The sequence below is a fragment of the Colossoma macropomum genome, unplaced genomic scaffold (genome assembly GCF_904425465.1).
Source record: "Colossoma macropomum unplaced genomic scaffold, Colossoma_macropomum, whole genome shotgun sequence".
NCBI lineage: Eukaryota > Metazoa > Chordata > Actinopteri > Characiformes > Serrasalmidae > Colossoma > Colossoma macropomum.
This window is the reverse complement of record NW_023494793.1, coordinates 38,398,588-38,421,711: the sequence shown is the minus strand read 5'-3', so window position 1 is coordinate 38,421,711 and position 23,124 is coordinate 38,398,588. Positions and strand designations below refer to the sequence as shown.

At 40.0% G+C, this 23,124-nt stretch overlaps 1 protein-coding gene across 1 annotated transcript; it reads right to left on the bottom strand.

Moving 5' to 3' along the window:
- Positions 1-1,369: 1,369 nt before the first annotated feature.
- mbd1a (methyl-CpG binding domain protein 1a) lies at positions 1,370-21,730 on the bottom strand. Its single transcript, XM_036579767.1, has 17 exons — positions 21,648-21,730; positions 16,373-16,737; positions 14,449-14,586; positions 14,239-14,353; positions 12,733-13,217; positions 11,363-11,433; positions 11,220-11,260; positions 9,947-9,997; positions 9,782-9,823; positions 8,852-8,902; positions 8,573-8,629; positions 8,071-8,241; positions 5,818-6,147; positions 5,239-5,319; positions 3,615-3,686; positions 3,228-3,491; positions 1,370-1,840 (listed from the first exon to the last, which is right to left on the bottom strand). Exons 2-17 carry the CDS (start codon positions 16,603-16,605, stop codon positions 1,370-1,372), a joined length of 2,673 nt encoding a protein of 890 aa, XP_036435660.1. The 5' UTR covers positions 16,606-16,737; positions 21,648-21,730.
- Positions 21,731-23,124: the final 1,394 nt, after the last annotated feature.

Below are 23,124 nucleotides of genomic sequence, written 5' to 3'. Positions count from 1 at the left end.
GGCGAACTCAAGTCCTGGAGGGCCAGATTTCAGAACAGTTTGTTGATTTTCCTGCACAACTGCACCTGATTCAGCTTAGCAGTTCATTACCAGGTGTAATTAGTGTGGTACATGCAGAAAAAAAAACATCAAACTGTGCTAAGAAGAAGCTTTATTCAGTGTAACAACGTTCCCACTTGATAAAAAAATGCTATTCTGTATAATTACTTAAGGCTATTATTATTACATAGGGTTTTTTGGGAAACAGCATATTTTATGGTTCTGTGATTTATGGCACCTGTATCAAATAGCACTGTACTGCAATGTGCAAATTAAAACAAAAGAACATACTGTATATCAACACTATATAACTGTTGTGAGGTTGAAAGATTAAACTGCTACAGTTTACTGAATTAGACAAGTTCCAAATTCTGCATTATTTCAATTTGACGTTCATTATTCTGAGGCTTAACAGTAGTAGCTGTGGACAGCAGCAGCCCCAAAAACTCTACAATAAATCTATATTCTTACTACTCCAATAAAACCTTACTTGCACCAATCAAATATTGAGAACCCGCTACTTTGAAATCCCAATTAAACATGAGCTGATACGCAGCAATGATCAAAGCAAAGCTGACTGATTTGGGACACCAGTGATGGCTGAAACTGAACGATGGTCCGAGGGACCACTGAGAGGTAGTTAACTTCAATAACTTTCCTTTCTCTCTCCACATTTCTGAGAGCAAATGAGAGAGAACAAAATAACAAGCAGCCGGTTGGACGGAAGCAAGAACTTACTTACTGATTGTCCCCTCAAAGGCTGCAGGATTAGCCTTGATGGAGATTCGGAGGACGTGTAAATACATGCATTGCTACAGAGAGAGTTCCGTCAACCAGGCAAAGAAAGCACCATTATAACAACAGGAGCAGCTCCAGGCTTACCTAAAGAAGCAACACTTAACAAAGTGACAGGTATGAAAGACATGTTGCACCTTGTTTTTGTTTTTTTTTGTTTTTTGTTTTTTTAAATTATAAATAAAAAAATAAAAATCTCTCAAACATCCAAGAAGCACAAATCGCACCAGGGAATATTTCTAAAGGTTTGCAAGCTCGACTACAGCGAGATGAGTATTACCTGTCCCCCCTGGAGCCACCACTGCTGGAGAGAACTTTCAAACTGCCACAAAGCTTTGCTACCTTGAGTTTTGGCATAGCTTATACTTCAACACTCCTCTGGAATTTAAAAAAGCTGTAAGAGGCTAAGCTTTGTGCCAAATCATGTACTCTTACTGCACTTACAAAACAATAAACCAGCAGTCTGCTTTGAGCAGGTCCTGGCTATTTGGACCCTCTGCGAAGTGCCTGAGCTTAAGCCAATCCTGCTCAGCACTCAGGCCTCAGCAGGTAGCAGACACCTCTCACAGCACTCATCATCCTGCGGGATGAGCAGTTGGCACAGTGCAGCACGGGCGCACAGCAGCGGGCCCTGACGTGGCCCTGCCTCGAAGCTCTGGTAGCCCTGACAGACAGTCAGCCCCTCCAGGTCCAGCAGCAGTGCTACCACCAGGCTGACGGAGGTGAGGCGCTGCGGGTGGCGCTCGTAGATGGGGTGCGTGAGCAGCAGCGGTTGGTTCTGGACGTTGATCTGATAGTAGAAGTCTGTCTCGATCTGCAGCACGGTGTCAGCCATGGGCGAGAGCTTGGAGCACTGGAAGAGCTGCAGCAGTGGACCTTTGGCCATCACACCCACCCAGTGGGCTGGCAGCACGGTGCGCCGCAGGGAGCTCAGCAGCTCCAGCAGGCCCGGGTCCTCGGTCGGGTCATTCTCTTTAATGTCCGCCAGGCTGTAGATCTGCGTGATCTGCAGGAGGGGCAGAGGACACCAAACCGAAGAGTTGGTCACATGAGCAAATATTGTTTAAGGTTATTAAAAAAAAACAAAAAACAAACAACAATAAAAACAAATCTCATGCAACTTGTTTTGTCTGGTGGAGACCCCAAACAAAGCATACCTGTGGCCATATTACAGAAACTTCTTACATTCGAAATCTTATCTGTTTAGTCACCATGACAACCCCTCTTACTACCTTCGAGTGTTAATGTTGATAAAATCTCATCAGATAAACCATGACAGTGATGGTGGTGTATAATGAGGAGACAGAGCTGAACGTTTGGCTGTTCATTAGGAGGAATAACATGAGCGCACCCAGCTAAAGTGTTTAGGAAATGATGTAAAGCATTTGATGTGAAACGATGCATTGTAGAGAAACTTACCTACCAGATTTCTTTACAACAGTGGTGACAGGAACAAGGGTTCACATTATATGGAATGCTGACGGTGGTCAAATAGTGGTAAATCCATAAAATATGTTTTCTTTGAGATCTGCATGTACCTCTCTGCCATGAACAGATTCAATTTGTACACCAAAACTAACATTAATTAGGCAGCATCAGGCATCATATTTCTAACATTTTCATAACTTTCTGTAAGGGTGCTTTTGAAGGCATTAAACTCCTCGCTTGTCTGGTTCCTATCATCACCACTGTGAACAATTCTGACTCTAGGTTTTTCCAGAATGTAATCAAACTCTGAATGACTCTATTCACATCTTAACATTTAATTATGCAGGAATAAGAATGAGGAGAATGGCAAACAAGTATTATCTACTAGCCTCCCTAAATATTGCAGGTCCACACAGAACGTGACTGGTCTTCACCAGCACAAAGGGGTCCGGTCCAGGACCCATTTTAGGCTTATTTGGGGGAAGAGGAAAAAAAATTTGCAGGTTGCTTTTAGACTGGAGATATTCTTCCGGATAATAAATAGATAACATTTTTCCATGCATCCATTTTTTTTGCAAAAAAGTAGATAATGGGTTAATCTATTTTCCATCTTTTGGCAATAAATGGATAATAATTGGCAATAGACTCAATTTTATTATTGATTTGTTCCTTTTGTAGACTACTGACCGTCAAACAGTGCTGAACAGTGGCTAACTGATGTATGGCAAGTACTCATGCGGTAAGCTACAAATGAGGAGGTGTTCTTACTTGGGAAAATTTGTTAGCCATACTCTTTGTGCAAGCACCGGCATTATTTTCAGTTTCCTTTCCCACCATTACAAAACTCGAAAAGGGAAGTAACATGACAAAATAACCTCAGGACATCTCTATTTGCAAGTATGTTTGTGAGTGTACAGCCTTCTCATCAGGTCTAATGCAGACACTCAGAGCACACTGAGACTCACCGACGGCGTGTCATCTGGAGGCTCTGGTGCAAACTGTGGTGCTGGGATGACCTGTGGCATGGCCGTTTCCACCTGGATCAGATCCAGCCAGCTCCTATTCAAAGCCTCACTCAGTTGCTCGTTACTGCTCAGGACGTTCGAGACTTGCAGAGGGGCAGGCTTGTCCAGAACATCGCTGAACTGTACAGGGCCGTTGCTGCTCAGCTTTACAGACCCCAGCGCCTGGGAACCCTGAGGAAAGCCTGCCACAGTGCAGACCCAGTCCTAAAACACAGTACACAGACACACAGCCAGACAGAAGAGAGGTGAAAAGACATTCTTCACCCTAATATACCAAAACCGATAATGAGTGACCGGTGATGTGGAGTGTCAGGTAAATGTGCTCACCTGAGAAGACTGGCTGGACTCCACGGTGCCCGACTGAGCACCACTGCTCTCCACAATGTCCACAGTGCCATTCTAAAGCACACAACAGCAGCAGTTTGCACAGTTTCCACTACCAACAGTGTACACAGATACACACATACACAAAACACAGCTCGTATTCATCTGGCTTATGTGACGTCACTGTAAGACTTCATGCCATCAAGAAAAATGTACAGTATGTACTGTTTTACTGTTTCCCAGTGTAAGATAACAGACCTGACAATGGCCTGTTTAATGGGCTCAGGGTATGAGCAATACTATCACTAAAACCAACGTTCACTGTGCTAAAGCCGTCTTAACTCATCAAACAGATCAACATCTTCACATGTGGAAGATGTACACAATTCACTGGCTCATCTAACATTAGGAAACTGGTAAGGTAATTCCACCAATATTTATCTTATTCAGAGATAATTTCACATCCTGCTGTCAAACAGAGAAACAACTAAACAAACCGCAAATAACCTGAAACGAACAGAATACAACTCAGTAGCGTTGCCACGATAAACTGTCATATTAACAGCTGTGATTTACAATTTAATTGTCTTTTTCTTGTGTATCGCATGCAACCATGTAAGTACAAGCCTAAACTGGCCAAACTGGCTGATTAGCCATCATGCTTTCCAGCTAAGTTTACTCATGTGTAGACTTAAGCAAAGCTACACTATGCATTAGAGCACTACATTACAAGTCCCATGATGTCTCTCAATGTATTTACTGCTTTCTTTTCTTTACATTTATTTGCCTTAGTCCAGCAGATCTAATTCACATTATGCTTGTTGAGGCATAATATTATTGTGTAATCTAATGACTATGGAAAAAGCTTGTAGTCAGTTTAAATAATTAATCATTTCAAATAACTGCGATTATGTTATAACTGTGGCAGGCCTACAATTCAGCAAACAAGAAGGGCTTTTTATACACTGACTAGAACAAAACCGGATTCAGGTTAATCTGAACAATATAGAAAAGCTGTGCTGAGCCTGATATTGTGACAGTTCTAAGGCTGTAACACCAAAGGCTACTATTTTTTTTTCTTTTTGGTGGAAGGAATCATACAAAAGCAAGAGAACATTCAAGGTTGTGTGTTATTGTGAAGAATATCACAGCTATGACTGAATCACACACGGTCCCTTACGTTCTAATGTTTATATGTAAATAATTTATAAGTAAATAATTCCTAAACACATTAAAATGCCACTTCCAAATGCATTTGTGGTTTTTTTTTCATGTATTATATTGCTGTGAATGGGATTTATACAAAGAACAAATATTAATGTATATGATTTTTAATAACCACCTTCATCAGAGAAATAAAATGCTATGTGCACATTACAGGCCTCCCCACTCAATTCTGATTTCTGCTTAGATCTGATCTTTCTAACTTGATGGTTAACGTTTATGTATGCAAGTGACAAACAGATAGATTTACAGTAATTTGCAATTGAAGCCCCTTAAGGGTTCTTAAACTTGAGCTTTAAGTCCTTAAAACATATTTAAAGTTACTGACACAAAACAGAGTTCTGCCATTTTTAGGCTGCAAAGTAATTAGAAGAACAAAAATGGCTTTTGGGCATGTGTCTACCTGTGCACTGGGTGAGTAGCTGTTTGGGTAGAGCTCCTCGTAAAAAACATTATTGCCATCATCACATAACACAAACTGGGCCTGTGAGAACAGGAGAGATGATTAGCACAACCAATAAAGCTGTAATCGTCTGATACTCTGCCTAAAAATGCATTGCTTCATAAATACTGTTGCCAGGTTGGAAAACCCTTACAGAAAGATTTTGTCCTGTAGTCTAATCTTTATACTTTATAAAGAAACTTTCCAGCAGCTTTGTGTGGGTTACTAATTTTTGGTTGGAACATAAGGATTTCAGCCTCTATGTTTCTACTGTCACAGAGCATCTTACCTTAACTGATGTAGCTTATGGCAACAACTATCGCTTTCTATTTTTGGTTTGATGTGAATATATATGCCAAAGATGACAGAGAAAAAAAAACGCTGGTAATAACTTTGTCCTACGTCACAACAGTTGCTACAAAAGAAGGCATTTGTGGGCAGAGCATCAACAGGTCAGGCATATTTCAGCAAGGTTTGCACCACAGAAAACAACCTTCAGAAAACAGAAATACTCTAAATTCGTTCTCTTTCTGACATCACCTCCTCTGGATCGTCCAGTCCATCCTCCTCAATCTCAGGCCTGCCCATCTCACCACCCTCCTCGTCTTCCTCTTGTTTGAGACTGTACCTCCGTTTCCTCCCTCTGCCCCGTCGCCCTTTCCTCCTGGGACGCTGGTCTTCATCCTCATTATCGTCATTGTCTTCATTGTCCGTAACATCATTGTCCCACGGGCGGCGTTTCATTTTCTGCTTCCTCCGAGGTGTGCCGTGCTTTCGGGCCTCCGGTTCGTCAGCTTTTTCATCAGCCCTTTTGTCTTCGCCCTCGTCGACCAAGCTGAAACGCCTTTTGAATTTCATTATTCGCCAAGTCTGCAGAAGAATGAACCAGGTAGGTGAGGGTCATCAGTGAAGACATACAAGCACACATTACACACCAAGACTGCACTTACAGCAATTACACTGATACATGCTGTGACTGCAGTGTGCTTGTAATATACACTGTAGACACCTGCTCAACATTTCTTCATATCAAGGGTATTAATACAGAGTTTGTTCCCCTCTGCTGCAGTAACAGCCTCTACTCTTCTGGGAAGGCTTTACACTAGATGTTGGAACATTTCTGTAAGGATTTGATTCCATTCAGCCACATGAGCATTACTGAGGTCAGGTACTGATGTTGGATGATCAGTTCTGGGTTGCTCCAACTCATCCCAGAAGTACTGTATGGAGTTCCATCACTATAGAGAACGCAGTACCATTGCTTCACTGATCAACGCCGAGGGGCTTTATACCCCTCCAGCTGACGCTTGGCATTGCTTATAGTACCCTCGTGTGTGGCTGCTCCAGAGTGTCCCATTTTATTAGCAATGCTTTTCTATGGAGATTAGACAAGCTGTGAGTGTGCGATTGAACACATAACTGAGCTAAACTGATTAACTAGAATGGGTGTCTACATACTTTTGGACACAAAGTGTATTAAAACACAGTGATGAAGATAAAAAAAACTTTACTGATTACTCAAAGTAGTAATAAATACATTCTGATTAATCTTATTTTGTCCACTTGAAGCTATAACAAAATGCCCTGATATTTAAATGAAAAACAGACATATATTTACAGAGTCATGGTTGACTCACAAGGCCAATTCTGCAGTAATGATTAACAAACGCTCACTGTGAAGCCCTACCTTATGCCGTGTGCTATAATGAGTTATAGCCAAACTCCTTCAGTTGTGTTGAATTAAAACTCTGGTCATGAACTTGCTCCTGGAGATCTACCACCCTGCAGAGTTCAAACCTGCCTGACTGAGATCTTTCTACCAAAGGAGTTTACTCTAAGCCTAATCTAGTTCTTTACAGTCATCGTTAATGAATCAAGCATGTTAGAATAAGCTCTACAGCCTATTCCATATGTCTACCTTAAAAAGTGTAATAAGCTGACATTCTGAAACGTGTAATACGCAAGTTATCAAAACAACACGATGCACTAAAAGTCACTAAAAGTTTTAAAGATCAGGGGGTAAGAAAACCTCTATGATAATGCTAATGTCTGCTATCACACCTATGGAAATTTAGTGCTATGTTAGCAGCATGTTAACGACAATTCACTTGAACATTTTTGGCCGTTCTAGATCAAACGCAGACAGTCTAAGCTTGTAAAAGACGTCATGTTTTCAGACATTAACATATTTTACCTTGTAGCAGTTTCACAGTGACTTTTTCAGAACACACAAAGTGGTTCTGGCTAGCACTCGTACTCACAGCGATTTCCTCGCACTAAATTGGCCCCACTCATTGTAAATGAAAACATGACTGATTCCACTGTTAGTTCCTAATTATGTAAGTGGATAATTTAACACATTAGACCTTCGGTCCAGCTCCTGAAGTCCTAACCAATGGGAGAGCACACTTGACTGTACCTAAAGACTATGGAGAAAAAAAACCCAGGCTGGGTAATTTTCCATTGGGCGGTTGAAGAATTTAAGCCTTTTGTTTCCAACCAAATCTTAATGAAATAAGAGAACTGCTACAATACTTGCAGAGTTTAAATACAAATATGATGATTAAATTAAACAAAAATGAACTATAAATCTTTTTTTTTTTCTTCGCAGAAATCATCTTGCCTAGAAGGTTCCCCGCTGATATATGTACAAGTGAAGTGAACGCAAGTAAAGGCAGCATATTTTGCCTGGTCATGTCTCTGCAATTATTAAATCCACAAAAAGAAAATAAATCATTAAAATTTTGAACATGCTCAAACCTGAACTTCAGCTTGGCATAAAATGATATTTACCTTGAGGCGAGAGTGAAACTGGCATTGGCGATAACGGCATTTTTGCCTTTTCTTGTTTTTCCCACCGTATTTGGGCTTGTCCATGCAGAAATCACATTTGCCACAGTCCTGGTCACGGAGGCAGGCCTTACACTGGCCACACATCCGCCGTTTGCGTTTCTTCGGCCCAAACTGTTCACAGAACAGAATTGACACAGGAGCAAAAAAGGAAGGTAACAAAAAAAAAAGCAGAGTCATTCTCAACATAGGCTCCAAAGGCATTAGCCACAGTATCCAGAATGCTTACTTTAAAAAACATTCTTTTATTTAAATATGTAAAACTATTATTCTAGACTCAAGTACTTAGCCTTAGGAAAAGCAGCTGCTATGGCAGAGAAAAAGTTAAAAACCATTTCTTATTACAACTACTAAAAACATGTTTACTTTTAAGTGCCACTGTGACAGAAATACAGCTAAAGAACAAAAAATTGGCAAAGATTCTGTACTGTGACTTTATACTCACATCTTGGTCATCGTCATCAGCACCATCAGGCACATGGTCATCATCCTCACTGTCCTGCTGCTCCCACAAAACATCAAACATTATAACAATTACCAAACACACATTCAGTTGGGCATTTTGTGTATTATAAAGTTATACACTGCATTAAAAGTGGAATTGCTATTAAGATAAAACAAAGATCAATTTTAAATTACTTTTTGAATTAAAAATGCAGCTTGTTGCTTGATTATAATCTAATGTAACTAGGCCTAACGCTGCTTAACTTATTCAAAAGCTTACCTTCTTGATTTCCTTCATTTTTTCCTTTTCTACCCGTTTGGCCGTCAAGCTCTGCAAGTCACACACAATGTTAATAACAGAGACTGCCAAGATCCCTCTCGCTAAATCTTATAAAGCCCTGCTGGTTATTTAATATTATACATGTTCCCGCGCAATGTGTGTGTTATGTTGGAATATTTGTGTTATGTTGGGGTGCAATACATGTATTAGCTCTAGGCTAATATGAGGCTTTAGAATGTCTCAAATATGTCGGGATCCATTATGTGATTATACACTCTGATCCCTGATGAATTTTATAGATTCTTTACAAAGCACAATATAAACCAGTGCAGACACTATTATACCACTAGGTAGCAGTATGACAGAATGAACTCATCAAATGAAACACACAACAAAGAATGTTATGTCAGCACAAGTGAACAGTGCAACTCTATCATAAACTTTTTCGCTTTGACTTCTATGCAAAAAAATTAAAAAATAAAAAAAATCCTCATTTTTGCTGCATTGAAAAAAGTACTGAATTGAGAGTCATATATAGAAAGGAATTGTAAATCAGTACATTCCTAGTGTTGTGGCATAACCACTTATAGAGCTTTATTATATCTCATTATGAAATTTTAAGAAGGGTATTTAAAGATATCGCTGCTATCAAAAAAGAAATTATTTTTTTATTATTTTTATACATAACAAAGCTGCTGTCCTTTACATTGTGTAAAAAATCATGACAAATGGACCAGTAAAAAATGTCCAAAATTACAAGAAAAAAAATAATAACTTGCATTAAAAGTAAAGAAGGTTCTTGCCTTCTCCCCTAAAGCTACCACTTTTTTGGATTTTCAGTTTGTATAATAAATCTACTTTCATAAGCTTTTACTTTAACTACTTATTATAATGTCAGTAATCTGTGTTTGGGGTTTTTTTTGTACTCACAGAAGCGTAATGTTTCTTTCCCAGAGGAGAAATCTTCTTTTTCTGAAAAACAAAAACACATTTTCTGCACAAGTTGCTTTTCAGACTGCAATGGTAAGAGAATTGTTATATGTCTGTATTATTATATCAGCAGAAATTACACAAACCCCTCTGTAAGATACTTACCAGGAAGCCTTCGGTTTTTGTTTTCCCAACCACCCACTTATCTTGCCCCACCTCGGGAGAAGTCATATCAAATTAACCCAGTTAGGATCCAAACTCAAATGCATATTAAAATACAAAAACATTTTCACAGTTCTCTGATCAGGTTTCAGTCTCATGGTTAATTACAAGAAGCAGCCAATTAAAAGGCAGATTTCAGGTTCATCTGATCCGAAATAAAAGAAAGCAGCAGAAAAGAAGCCCCACACGAGTTAAAATGTTAGTGTCTCCACAAGCAGGTTTGAATGTAAAAACTATGAAAGAGAAAGGGTTAATTGTATGAAATTCCCGAGGTCCATACATGCACACAGATGGAAAAGACGCTACTTTATAGTACACATTAGGGATGCACTGAAATTTTGGGCACTAAAAGTTGTTGAACAAAGATTAAACAAACTGAAAATCTACACCTTGAATGACCAACAATTCTGTTGTGAGGGACGCTGGATTTCGTGACGCACACTGCTGAAAAATGTAACCAAAAACTGACAACAATAATAATATTGCTGACAATAATATTGATTAAAGTTACACTATGTATGATTACTTATATTTTTTGGTAAAATTGAAAGAAGCAGCATTACTGAGGTTCTAAAAAGGTATTTTGCAAATGCAACATTACACTGATGAAAGTCTGATGACAATAGTAGATAATTCACTTCTATCCTCTAAAGACACGTCCTTCACTAAGTTTTGACCAAGTTCTCTTTGAACACCCGCTTGGTGAAAGGGGTGAAAACCACAACCTATGTTATAAAATGTTCTTTTCCACATTCCATGCACTTACACATTTCCACCAGAGAGGTCTCCAAATCCCCAAATCTTACACAGTGCAGCTTATTCTACATATTTTTTATTTTAAACTGGTTTTATTTTCTCTCCAGCTTTTTGATTTTTTGGTTTTCAGCCAAGGTGTGTGAATTTGTTATGGCCAAGAATTTTTATACCAATACAACATTTTGGACAGTGAAGGAATAACAGATCATCAAATAGGAACCAGATGTCTGAAAAGTTTAATGCCTCACAGAAATTTATTGCATGAAATGGTTATGAATATGTGGTCTGATGCCTGAGACGTTGTTTTGAAATCAGACTATTTTGGTGCATGACTGGTGCATAGTGTACTAGAAAATAACAGCAGTGGTGGATTTTAGGTTAAATGGTTAGACATACAAAGAATAAAGAAAGAGACAGTGAGCAAAAGGAAGAGACAAGTAAATATAAAATAAATGCTTACCTTTTTAAAGATAATATGAGGAGAACGCTGCCTCTTCTTCGCTGAGGAGGGAAAAAGACCATTATTTTTAAACTCTGAAGACATTGTTTTTGCAATTAAAAAATGTTGTATAGTATTCTGTGTAGCATAATATTCACACACACATGTGCATTTGGGACACAGCTCTTCTCCACTGCCAGTGCCAGGGTATTTGCAGCCACAGTTTGCACAGCCACTACAAGAAAACAAAAATTCATTAGTCATTTTCATTGGAAAACTGCACAGAACACAAAGCAGTCTCTGCTGTGTCTTATTGGGCAGTTGGCTGCAAAATTAAACCAATGCTTGCAACTAGGGACGCACTTTTTTCCTGATCTTCAGGTGTCTGCTAATACAGAGTGATACTAATCAGAACTCTGTCTACCCTAACTATTTGATAGGTGCCAATAAATCCTGATATTTATATAATTTCACTTTCACCACAAACATACTTAGCTTAAGTGAATGGCATTTACTGGTTAAAAAAGACTTCACAACTGAATGCTTTCAGGGTTGGTTTCGGCATGAAAATTCGCAGTGCTCACTGGCATAGTTTATCCTAAACTGCATAATTAAATTTGATGTACTGAAGTCCTTGCTGTTGGTGCCACCCCTCAAAATAATGACCTTAACAGATTTTGCAGTGAGCATTTTTTACTACTGCTGGTCTTAAGCGCGAAACAATCCCACATTGCTGACATGGTGCCCGTATCAGTCATGCAATCTCTATTTCTGAAATACGGTATTTATATGCCATCATTACTGACACCACATTGGTATCGGTGCTACACCAATACAACAATAAAGGACTGTGAAAGAATAATAGATCATCAAATAGGAACCAGACATCTGAAGAGATTAATGCCTCACAGAAATGTATTGCATAAAATGGTTATGAATATGCTGTCTGATGCCCAAGACGATGTTTTACGATAGCTTTGAGATCGGGTTAAGGACTAAAGCGTATGTATCCAAGTCACTCATGTCTGCAAAGTCCACACGTTATTTTAAGGCAAACTCCAATTTTTTTTTTTTCCCTCCGGATTTACCACTCATTTTCAATTCCAACATTAAATATATAAACTCAGAAGACACGTGTAGGTTCACTGGTGGTTTTGGATGGTAAATAAAATGGTTATATTTGTGTTGTAGACATTTTGTTCCCTAGTTCTCATCACCACCACTGTAAAGAAGTCCAAGGCTGTTGTGGTAAAACGCGTTTGTTGGACTGTTGTAAACTTTAGAAATGCACTGATAAAAATTAAGCTTCAGTACTAACACTGTTTAACAACGATGACAATAAAGCACCATCTCACATCAAACCACTCTGAATGACTGCCTACAACTCAATAATTGGAACTATGGAGAAAATCTGAACTGTAAAGAAATTTTGATACACGTCGTTTGGTCGGTCATTTTTTGCCTGAACATTTTAGTCAACTGCAAATACGAGAACAAAAGGTGTTCATTGTGGTCAGAGTGCCTTTGTACTCACCTGAGAGAGAGACCATTCTCCCGATTTCCTCCGTTAAGCACTGCACTGGAGTCCAGTGGCAGTTGGAAGCCTGGAGAGCTTGTAAGTGCACTGGCATGTGTGAATGGGTCTCTCTCAGGGGTCTCAGTTGGGCTTAGAGGGGCCAGAGGGGACTGGAGCCAGGAGTGGGCAAGCAGAGCAACCTTGCCTTTTTCAGGAGTGGTAAAATGGCCGAGAATTTGGGGCGAGAGGTCACCCAATCTTAGAGAAGGTGAAGGGCTGGGTAGCTGGGCCTGGGGGGCTACTGGCGAAACTCGAGTGAGCTGTGGTGGGCTGTTGTAAGGGTCATTGGAGGCTGAAGGTGTAACCACACTAGCTGCCAGGGTGTTGGGAGTGAGGTGGGGTTTCTGAGGGGTTCTGGTCAATTTGTCAGGAGTGCGGATCATGTTATGGTTCGGAGTGTTGGCCTTGGAGGAAGAAAGGCTGGAACGTGTGGATCTTCGACACTAGAGAAAGCAAAACAGGACAAAAGTCAGCATTCCCCATTATAGAATGGGTCACATTACACCTTGTCCTAATAGTAAGTGCAGCCAGTGACAGCAGCAAAGCCAGAAAGCTCCTGTTATTATTAAAGAAGCTTCAGGTGTGATGCTGGATGGTTTGATGGACACCCTTTTCTATTCTTTGATGCATCGCATCACACTGCATCACGGTGAGGTTCCCGCTAGACAAAAATAGATAAGGAGAAACTAATCCATTAGGAGGAGAAAAGGAGGGAGCTGTATAACCCTTCCTCTAAAGCACAGAAAAAACAGTAGTGTAACATTACATATACCAGGAATGTTATGCTTAGCTGCAAGTTAGCCATGTCTTTAATATTAGCCTAGTAAGTTGCTAAATAGGTGTTACGATACATAGATGCAAACATCCTGCTTCTAAAGAAAAGGTTTCCACAGAGTATAATTAATATACAGAGCCCTCCACAAACACGGGCACGTCTGGTAAACATGAGCAAAATGGGCTATAAAAACACTTTGTTGGTCATCCTTTTAATTGTTCATTCAACGTATTATGAAAAATCTTGCCTTTATTTAAAAATCATGAAATAAATATTTTCTCAAATCTATGTGTGCCAAAATGGTTTGATCCCTTTTAACCTCTTATGAGTGAAATCTAACTGAAGTATATTCCCAATAATTCATGTTTTAAAGTTAACCTGAGCCATTAGGAGCACTTAAATGGTCAGTAATGGTCAGCCAGTTTCACTGGTGTATAAATATGAGATGACACACAGGCCAAATTTTCTTTGTATCACCATGAGAAAGACCAGAGAATACAGCAATGGTGTGCCATAAAAGGTTGTTGAGCTGCACAAATCAGGAAAAGTCTACAAGAAAACAGAGTGTGACCTGATTTTTGCGTAGTAGTGTAGAATGTCTAATAATGGGAGATGTGCCTCATAAACTAGCAAGAGACCAACACAACACTTATAAAAACAAAGTTATTTTGAAAATGTACAGCAGTTACCTTTGTTGTGATAACACCATCCACAAATATGCCTTGATTGAAGTCAAAGTGAGTCAAGTCAACCTTGACACGTCTGTTAAGTTCTTTCTTACTCCTGACTCGGAAGCCCTTTGGACTGTAAAAACATTAGAATAAAGATTTGTAAAGCAAACGGTGACAGTGGAAGTCTAAGTGTTTTCAAACCCAATTATTAAGCGGGTTTTCCTCTACCTCATGTAGTGCATTATTTTTCTGCCCATGGCAGGGCCTGTGCGGAGATAGATCGCTTTTCTCTTCCAGCCTTTGCCCAGGTCAGGGCAGTCCAGCCACCCATCATCCAAAACCACCTTCCGCCTTTTTCCTTTACGCCTGTGAGACACAAGCAAAGCTGTTAGATGTTTGACTGTCAATGCATGGCACAGGACTGCATTCGCTGTGGGCTGCACTCCATGGACATGGACAACTATCATGTTGCAAATGTAGTGCTACATACTGTAACTACAATATGCCTTGCCAAATATTGCCATTGTTTCCTAATTGCTTAATCTATATTTAATGACTTATGACATCCATTCTGGCCATAATTAAAGTTGCACTATGTAAGACCTTTTTGTTAAAATTGAAAGTAGCAGCATGAGAAACAGAAACATGCCAGAATATGGTGTGTGTGCCGCTGTGAGTCGTCCTGTAAAGCTTGAAATTATAATTTAAAGGTCACAGATGACAGGTCAGACTTAATGGGAGTTTTCAGACGACATCATACGTCTACACATCACACGCACAGGCTCAAAAAGAAAGACCGGCTCGATGTTTAGATTTCAAATGCAAAATCATTATACTGATGACATGATGACCATAGTAGATAATTCACCAACATCCTCACAAGATGCGTCCTTCACCAAATTTGGGAGAACATTTTCCAAAAGCTCTGTTTTCAGTGACCTAAAATGCTGTTTTTGTGCCATCTCAAGGCCAATACACAGAGGAAAAGACTAAGTTTTCAAAATGTAACCCTGGTAACAGCAGCATTATTTAGCCATGCCGTTTATGGACTACTGATTTCAAAATACATCATCCTTTCAGCCAACGTCACTTATTTTTTTATTTACTATATTAAAACAGAGCCAGCTGAAAAGCGTCCCGATTTTAGTTGAGATAGAGGGGTAGGGCGAAGTGTTAGGGCTACATGGCCCTCCAAACGGTTTTTCAGAGCAAGATGGCTGCACAAGTGACCAAAAAAAAAACAAAAAAAACAAAACAAAAGTGAGTATTTTCTCTGTTAAAAATTACGACAACCATTGTATTATATTAGTTTAATGTCATTTCAATGTATTTGGTCCTTTTCTTCATAAGCACAAAACAAAAATAAATAAATAAATAAATAAATAAATAAATAATCACTAGTAGTATGCTGATGTTTTGGTAGCTAGCTAGCTAAATTTCCTGTTCCACCTCCAATGGTGCAGCAGTCGTCAGTCAGGCATCAAAACCGCTGCACCATTTAAGGTGGAACGGGAAAATTAAAACAAGAAGCCCCCCCCCCCTTGAAGGCATATGATGCCCTAAATGTAACTAAAGCCCAGCAGTGAGGAGCTGAACTTTACCCTCCTCTGCTGCCACTGCAGACTGGCAGGGTCGCCTACAGAGCAGCACTAGTAGCTGTTAATGAAGTAATGTTCTTTTTATTTGAGGGTCCCAATTCATAGAGGAAGATTTCAACCACTGCCCCTTGTAACTCAGTTCCAAGGGGCAAGAGGACACTAAAACAAGGGGTAGGTAAAAATAAGAAATGGGATTGGGCTTCAGACTAGTCTCCATTATTTTGACCAATATATACCCATAAAAGGCAAGGCAAATTCATCAAGCAACACCGGTGAATGCTCACAGCACACAATGGGCAATTTTGTGATTGGTTTCTGCAACATCAGTGCAGGTCAATACTGCAATAGCTATTAAACTATATTTTGTGCTGCCCTACCGTGAGTGCTAATGAGTCTGGACCAGGTGAAGAGTACAGTCAAGTGAAATAACATGCTGATACAGTCCATCCATTAGTCATGACAGATCACTGACCATAACTGGCACACAAGCAGGATAAAGTAAACAAAAGGCATACAGAAACATAAAGAACAAGGAAAAAGCCTAAAATACATACCATCCACCCCTTTTGGCTCTTGTCTGAGTGCTCCTTTCACTCTCCACCCCTTCTTTGCCATCCTCAACATAGTCCTCCTCCAATGGTTCCAGCCAATCAGGAGGTGGTTCATCCTCAGCGTCCTCTAATTCCACGACAATCCCGTCGGCGTCAACACTGACCTGGACCACGTTGTCCAACAAACCAGGATTGGTCTCCGTCTGCCCCCTTGACTCCTCCGTCATTTCATCCATCACTATCACGTTCACAAGCCAGTGGAGCTGGACTCATCCCAGGAAAAGTGAACATGGGAGGGATTCACATCCTTTTATCCGCTGTGGAGTTCAGTCCGTGTGAAACGTAGAGGTTGCTTTCATTTTAAGCTGCTGGGAAAAGTCAAAAGGGTTTGAGTAGATCCTGATCTATTCCTCCAAACTATACTTGTTAACAATTACGGAGAAACTGAAAAATGAATGGCATACAATGGTATGAAATAAAAAAATTGAATTATTCATTATTTAGTATTTAAGTCTGCTGGCCTACTCATTTGTGTTTCTAATTTAATCCACTATTGCATTAGAGACCTGTACTGGTCTAGTAAACATTGGTCTAACTATGATTACACAAACCTTAACCACACAGCAATTAAATGTATTAGCAATTGAGGAGAATGAGTCAAATAACAAGAAAAAACTGTATGGAGAAAAAGAAGAAGAAAATTCTCTTTGCTCCCAATTACTCTGCTAAAAACAAAAACAAATTGATTTGATTGAGCATCTGTTAAAAGTCAATCAGACCTAAGCCAATTAATAGCTAATACTCAATCTAAGCTAGGAAGCAATAGGCAATAAAAAAAATCCTCATTTGAAAGAAATCCCTTTCAACAGCCTGAGGCCTCAGGCTAGCACAACACGCTCGACTGGAACGTGATGGAGAATTTTTAGAGGGAGGAGGAAAAAAAAAAAAGAAATCCACGAGCGGTTGCCATGGCGATGGTATTCCAGTGAGCCGAGCAGAGCGAACAGGGAGGCCAATAAAAACGGCCTCCATCTCGATATCTGCAATGCAGCGCCATTACTATGGCAATGCACTGGATGTGAGGAAGCCAGCCATGGCAAAACCACTAGGCGCACAGATTTATGGCAAATAATAATGAGGGAGGAGAGAAACGACACTGCAGATTATTTGAACATATCCCTGTGAAGGAAATAATTAGCCTAACAAATAACTAGCCTAATCAGTAAAAGAATGGGGGGACAGTCAATTTCCAAATCATCCAATAAGGAGAAACATACAAATTTAGCATCATGACATAATCTGTATCTGAGAGCCTGGAAAGGTTTGTTGTTTTTTAGCTTTTTTTTCTTCAATCAAATGTACACTAAGCAGATTAATTATAGCAAAAAAGACAAATGTGGAAATGGCCAAATATTCTACAGCAGATATTGTTCAGTCTAACTATTTCAGCTAGTGAGTCTAAAACTTCAGGTTAATCATTTGTTTAACCTTTATTCATATATGTTACATTTAGACTGGCAGTAACCAAATTGAGGAATGACATCAGGCCTGCTCTGCAGTAGTTCTGCAGCTACAAAACTAATGTTATTAAAAATAATGTTTTTATAATATTGTAATGATTTATCTGCATCTACACAATTAGTCTGACTGTAACAGGTTAGCTTGTCTGTATGGCTTAGACACAACAGTGACAGGGAGACATATTTACAGCGGCTCTGCTGTGTTCTGTATCTTAGTCCGCTGTACTGACAGCGTATCGCTGTTGTCGGAAGAAAACCTCGTATCTCCATTTTTGAAATCCCTGTTGCCCTTTACATTGTGTGTAAATTTCACAATGAATGGACTAAAAGAAACGGCCCAAAATGACTTGGAAAAGCGTCTGGTTCCATTGACTTGCATTAAAAGTACAGCATGTTTTTTCATTCTCCTGTAAAGTTACCATTTTGGACATATAAGGTTTTGTTCCAACCGCAGCGATATATTTATGATTAAAATACTTTGGCTCACTGAAAATGTGCTTAATGGGTTATGGGCAGCAAAAAAAAAGGCCACAACAACTGCAGCATCAGTTTTGCTCTAGAGAAAATGGACAACAGCAATTTCGTCTTTAAGATGGCTACTGTGACTGCTGTATTTAGATATGATACGTATTCTGGTCTATTTGTACCGTAACAGGAAGTCATACAGCCTCAACAAAGACATATAAGCAAGTCTCTGACTTTACTTAACAGTTGTATTGACTGTGCAAGAGCTGACTGAAGGAGTTTAGGCTTCCATTAGCTGTTAGCTACAGTAGCCTAGATGCTCCAGAGCTAAACTAAACATCTGACACCAAACACTTCTTGACTAACCACATCTGGGGTGAGAGGAAATGTGTGCTAATCTGACTTGTCACTGAACTACCACTCTATGAACAGGAGTCTATTCACATTAAAATCTCTTCTGGTAGAACATCAAGAAAGATTTTGACCATGATGGCTACAGCTAACCTCACAGCAGGCATGCTAACACTCCACAAATACGCATGTAATTTTCAAGTTTATGCAAATGAACATAAGCATGGCGAGTATGGAAACCCCACTGGCGTCTTAGACAAAGCTCACAACGTTCCTTTGAGTTTTGTTCATGCATTTGTTGAGAATCGCACTATATACCCATAAGCTTTTAGACACCTGCTAATCCCATGTTTGGACTTATAAATCAAGGCTATTTAGAGGCAGTCCCCTCTTTGCTGCAGTAACAGCCTATATTCTTTTGGGAAGACCTTACATTAGATGCTGGAATGCTGCTGTGAGGATTTGACTGAATACAGCCACAAAAGATCTGAATCCAAAAATGACTGCAAACATAGTGGATGGAGCTTCATCACTCCAGAGAACTTAGTTCCACTGTTCAACAGCCCAATGCTGGGAGGGCTTTACACTCCTCTAGCAGACACTTGGCATTGGGCATGGTGACCCTCGGCTGCTCTGAGTGTCATATTCTATCGGTCAGTGCTTTTCTATGGAGTTACAAGCTGTGTTAGCAAGTCATCCAAGTACCTGTGTTAACTAATTAGAGCGAGTGAGTGGACACTTCAGTGCTTATACTGCAGGTTAGACTTTTGTAATCCTCTTTCTGCTCATTGTCCAGTAAACTACCAAATAATTAAGGGAAATAGTATGCAACCTCTTTCTGACCCCTTCAATGCAACAATTGAAATGGATTTGTTTGAAAATTGTGTCATGACAGCCAGGCCAGATTAAGATCCTGTGGCCTTTGGTGTGACTGGGCAACAGTGCCCCATTACCATGAACCCACTGATGGTAACCTTTTGCCAAATAGGTCTTGGGATGGTTTCACTTAAGTTTAAAGTTTTTTAAGACTGGAAAAAAAGTGTTAACAGATCATTAAAATAATTTAAAACCTGCACTTTGGAGCAACCTTTCGGTGTCCCCCCATATCAGGCCATGCATGACAGTAAAACCATAACAATCTGAGAGTGATATCCAGAGTTTAGGGATACTTGTTGTAGTGAACTTAGAAATGATACCAGCTCACATGCAACTGAGAGAAACTTACTGATTTCTTTAAAGTGGTGGTGATAGGAACCAGATGTAACAATGTCTACAACACAAATATAGCCATTTCATTTACAATCCAAAACCACCAGTAAACCTACATGTGTGAGTTTTTTTAATATGTAAATACTGATGATTAAGTTATTGGAAAATCTTGGAAAAAGGTTTTCTTTGGGGACTATTTTGCCTTAAGTAAAGCTTTCACGTATCCCTCCACCATGGCTGGAATAAAATAAATTGATTAAAATATTTTTTTGGTTTTAGGCCAAAACTTGAATCACAAATCTACCGTAATGCAATGCCTCAGACATCAGACTGAGTATTCATTACCATTTCAGGTAATAGCTTTCAGTGATGAAGCATTTAGAGGTGGACGTCTGGTTCCTATCACCGCCACTGTAAACAATTCTGACTCGCTGAGTTTCTTTAGAACGAAGTATTTCACACCAAACCACTCTGGGAGACTTTGTTTACACCTTAATCATTTAATTATGCAGAATTTTTGAAAAATCGGTGGAGTTCCCCTTTAAGCTAGCTCATCTGCTAAGCAAACTGGGCAGCAAGAGAGTCTTTTCGTTTCATTTAAAATAAGTTAGAAAGTTCAGATTCGTCCACTAAAAGTGGAGGCAGCCTCGTTAGAGTCCCAACGAGGCCGCCCGCGCACAACACAGAATTAAAATGTACTAAAACTAAAAACAGACACTTTCTAGAACCGGCTAGCACGACCCTCTGAGTGGAGGGGTGACTTGCTAACAACAACAACAACAACAACACGGCAAGAAGTCAAAGTGCTGGACCACCTCTTGGTCAAGCAAAGAACAGCAAAATTACCACGCTGTCAGCTCCTGTAGACAGATTTTGTGTTTTGCAGGTACTTGAAGTAAAACATTCCTGAGAATAAGTTGCTCAAAAACATCCTTAAATGCGGCTGAACAAATAAAAAAAAGAAAGTCGAGCCCCTTCTGGGTCTCTTTAATCCGAAACTCGAGATTGTGCACGAATTAGATGCAAAATTTCAGTTTACAAAGCTGAAGTTGGCTTCCTAATGGAACTGTCCGTTCCACCTTAAATGATGCAGCAGTTACATTCTAGCGCCTGCACCATTTAAGGTGGAACTGACAATCCCCATAAGAGCTAAACCTCCAATTTATAGGAGTGTAATATAATGAGTCCAACTTATTGGAACTTATTGGAAGCCAACTTCCAACTTATTGGAATGATCAGTTCCACCTTAAATTTAAGGTGGAACGGACAATTCCTATAAGGGGCGAAGTTCAGCTTTGTAAACTGCGGCGGGGATTCGCTAATTTATTAGGAGCGGTGGCGCGCGGTCGCAAAACTAAGATATTGTCGATACCTGACTTTATTTTGCTATTTATTACGAGCAGGAGGGGGGCCGGCACGGCTGAGAAGCCTTTTGGCCCATATCTGACGCCATAGCCCCCCGTCCGCGCCGCCCCTCCTCCCTCCCGCACTCCCTTTGAATCAGCATCGGGTCGCTCCACGCTGCCGCCACCGCCGCCGGAAAAAACAGCCCGCCAGCCTCGTCGTTCCTTTCCCCCCGATATTTATCATAACGGTCATTTCGAATTTTAATTCGAATTTGAATTTTAACCGAGAACTCGCGCGCGCTGATTTAACCAAACAAACGAGCGAGCTGCAACTGTCACGGAATCCCTTTAAAACGTCCGTTAAATGTAGCGTAAAAGCTTTCTTACCGCCCAAACCAGCACACGGCGCCTCGTGCAGCCGCTCCTGCCGCTCTGCTGCCCCTTCTCGTCGCGAGTGCCTTCGATTAGCGATACTTTCCGCGCGCTACTGAGCATGTGCAGAGCGTCGGAGGAAGTTGAGTAGCTACAAATCCACGTTAAATTACAAACCGCTGCAGGGATCGTTAGGAACGTTCCCCCCGAAATAGCTTACAGCACTGATTAGGGGTCACGTTGCAGCGTGGACAGTGTGCAGTTCGGACTTGTCTCGGTTTATTAGTGGTCATCACTGATGAGAATAAACGATTAAAACCATGCCACGATTTGCCACAGTGGGTTACAGCGTGCAGCTGGGACACGAACTTTGTAATGAGCATCGCTTGTAATGACGATGCTGAGTGCAGAACTAGTTAAAGCTGGTTTCTTTGAGCAAATACGAATAAACATCCCACTGAGGCACGTAGCTATAATACACAACAGCTAACCAAGAGCAAGCGATTTCCCAGCGCACACTGCGATTTTAGCCCGATTTGGTCGTAGCCGACTGAATTTTATTATTGGACCCAATTTCAGCTTTATTGTCCGTCGTTTGCCGTGCAGTGTGAGATGGGAAGCCAAGCCTGGTCAGGGGCATAGCTAGAACTTTTAGAATGGGGTGGCACACTGCTGAAAATAAATCAATTAATCAATTAATTAAATAGCGTTACTGTATTAAAGTTACACGCGTGGTGCATGTTTTTCTCTGTACATAACTAATATACATAATTAAAGTCAGTCCATGAATAAAATATCAGTACAAACTACTGCCGAGAATAAACTGCACGAAGTTTTAATGTAATATATTTCAGTCAATAACGAGGAAATCATGTGTTTTAATCAAGTAATTGAAATGCATCACTTTTTTCAGTGCACAACCTTAATTAGACAACCATTTCATACACTGTTAAAACAGCTGGTTCTTCGAAGGTTCTTTAGTAAAGTAAAGTGGTTCTATATAGGACCATGAACACTCAAAGAACCCTTTGCATGGTTAAAAGTTTCTTTGCATCATGAAAGCGTTCTTCAGATCGATGGAGAATGTGCTGTAGATGGTTCTAAACAGAACCTTTTTGAAAATGGTTCTATATGGCACCCAAAAGGGTTCTTCTATTGTTACGATGTCAAGCTTGTAACAATAGAAGAACCCTTTTCAAAAAGGTTCTATATAAAACCATCTACAGCACATTCATGCACATTTATAATAAATAATTATATAAGAGTGTGATGATGCGACATTGATAATTAGCATATCGTGCTGTGATTGGCTAATTTGCTAAACAAATGGGAGAGTAAATGTGCGCTGGGTCCTTCAGCAGTGCTGCTCTGTGAGCTACATCAGCTACTATTCGATGGTTAGATTAGGTTAATTATCAAAAATTAGTCAACGGTCACTCTTAGAAAAGATGGTTCTTCAAGGGTTCTTTGGTAAAGAAAGTTGACTTAGAAC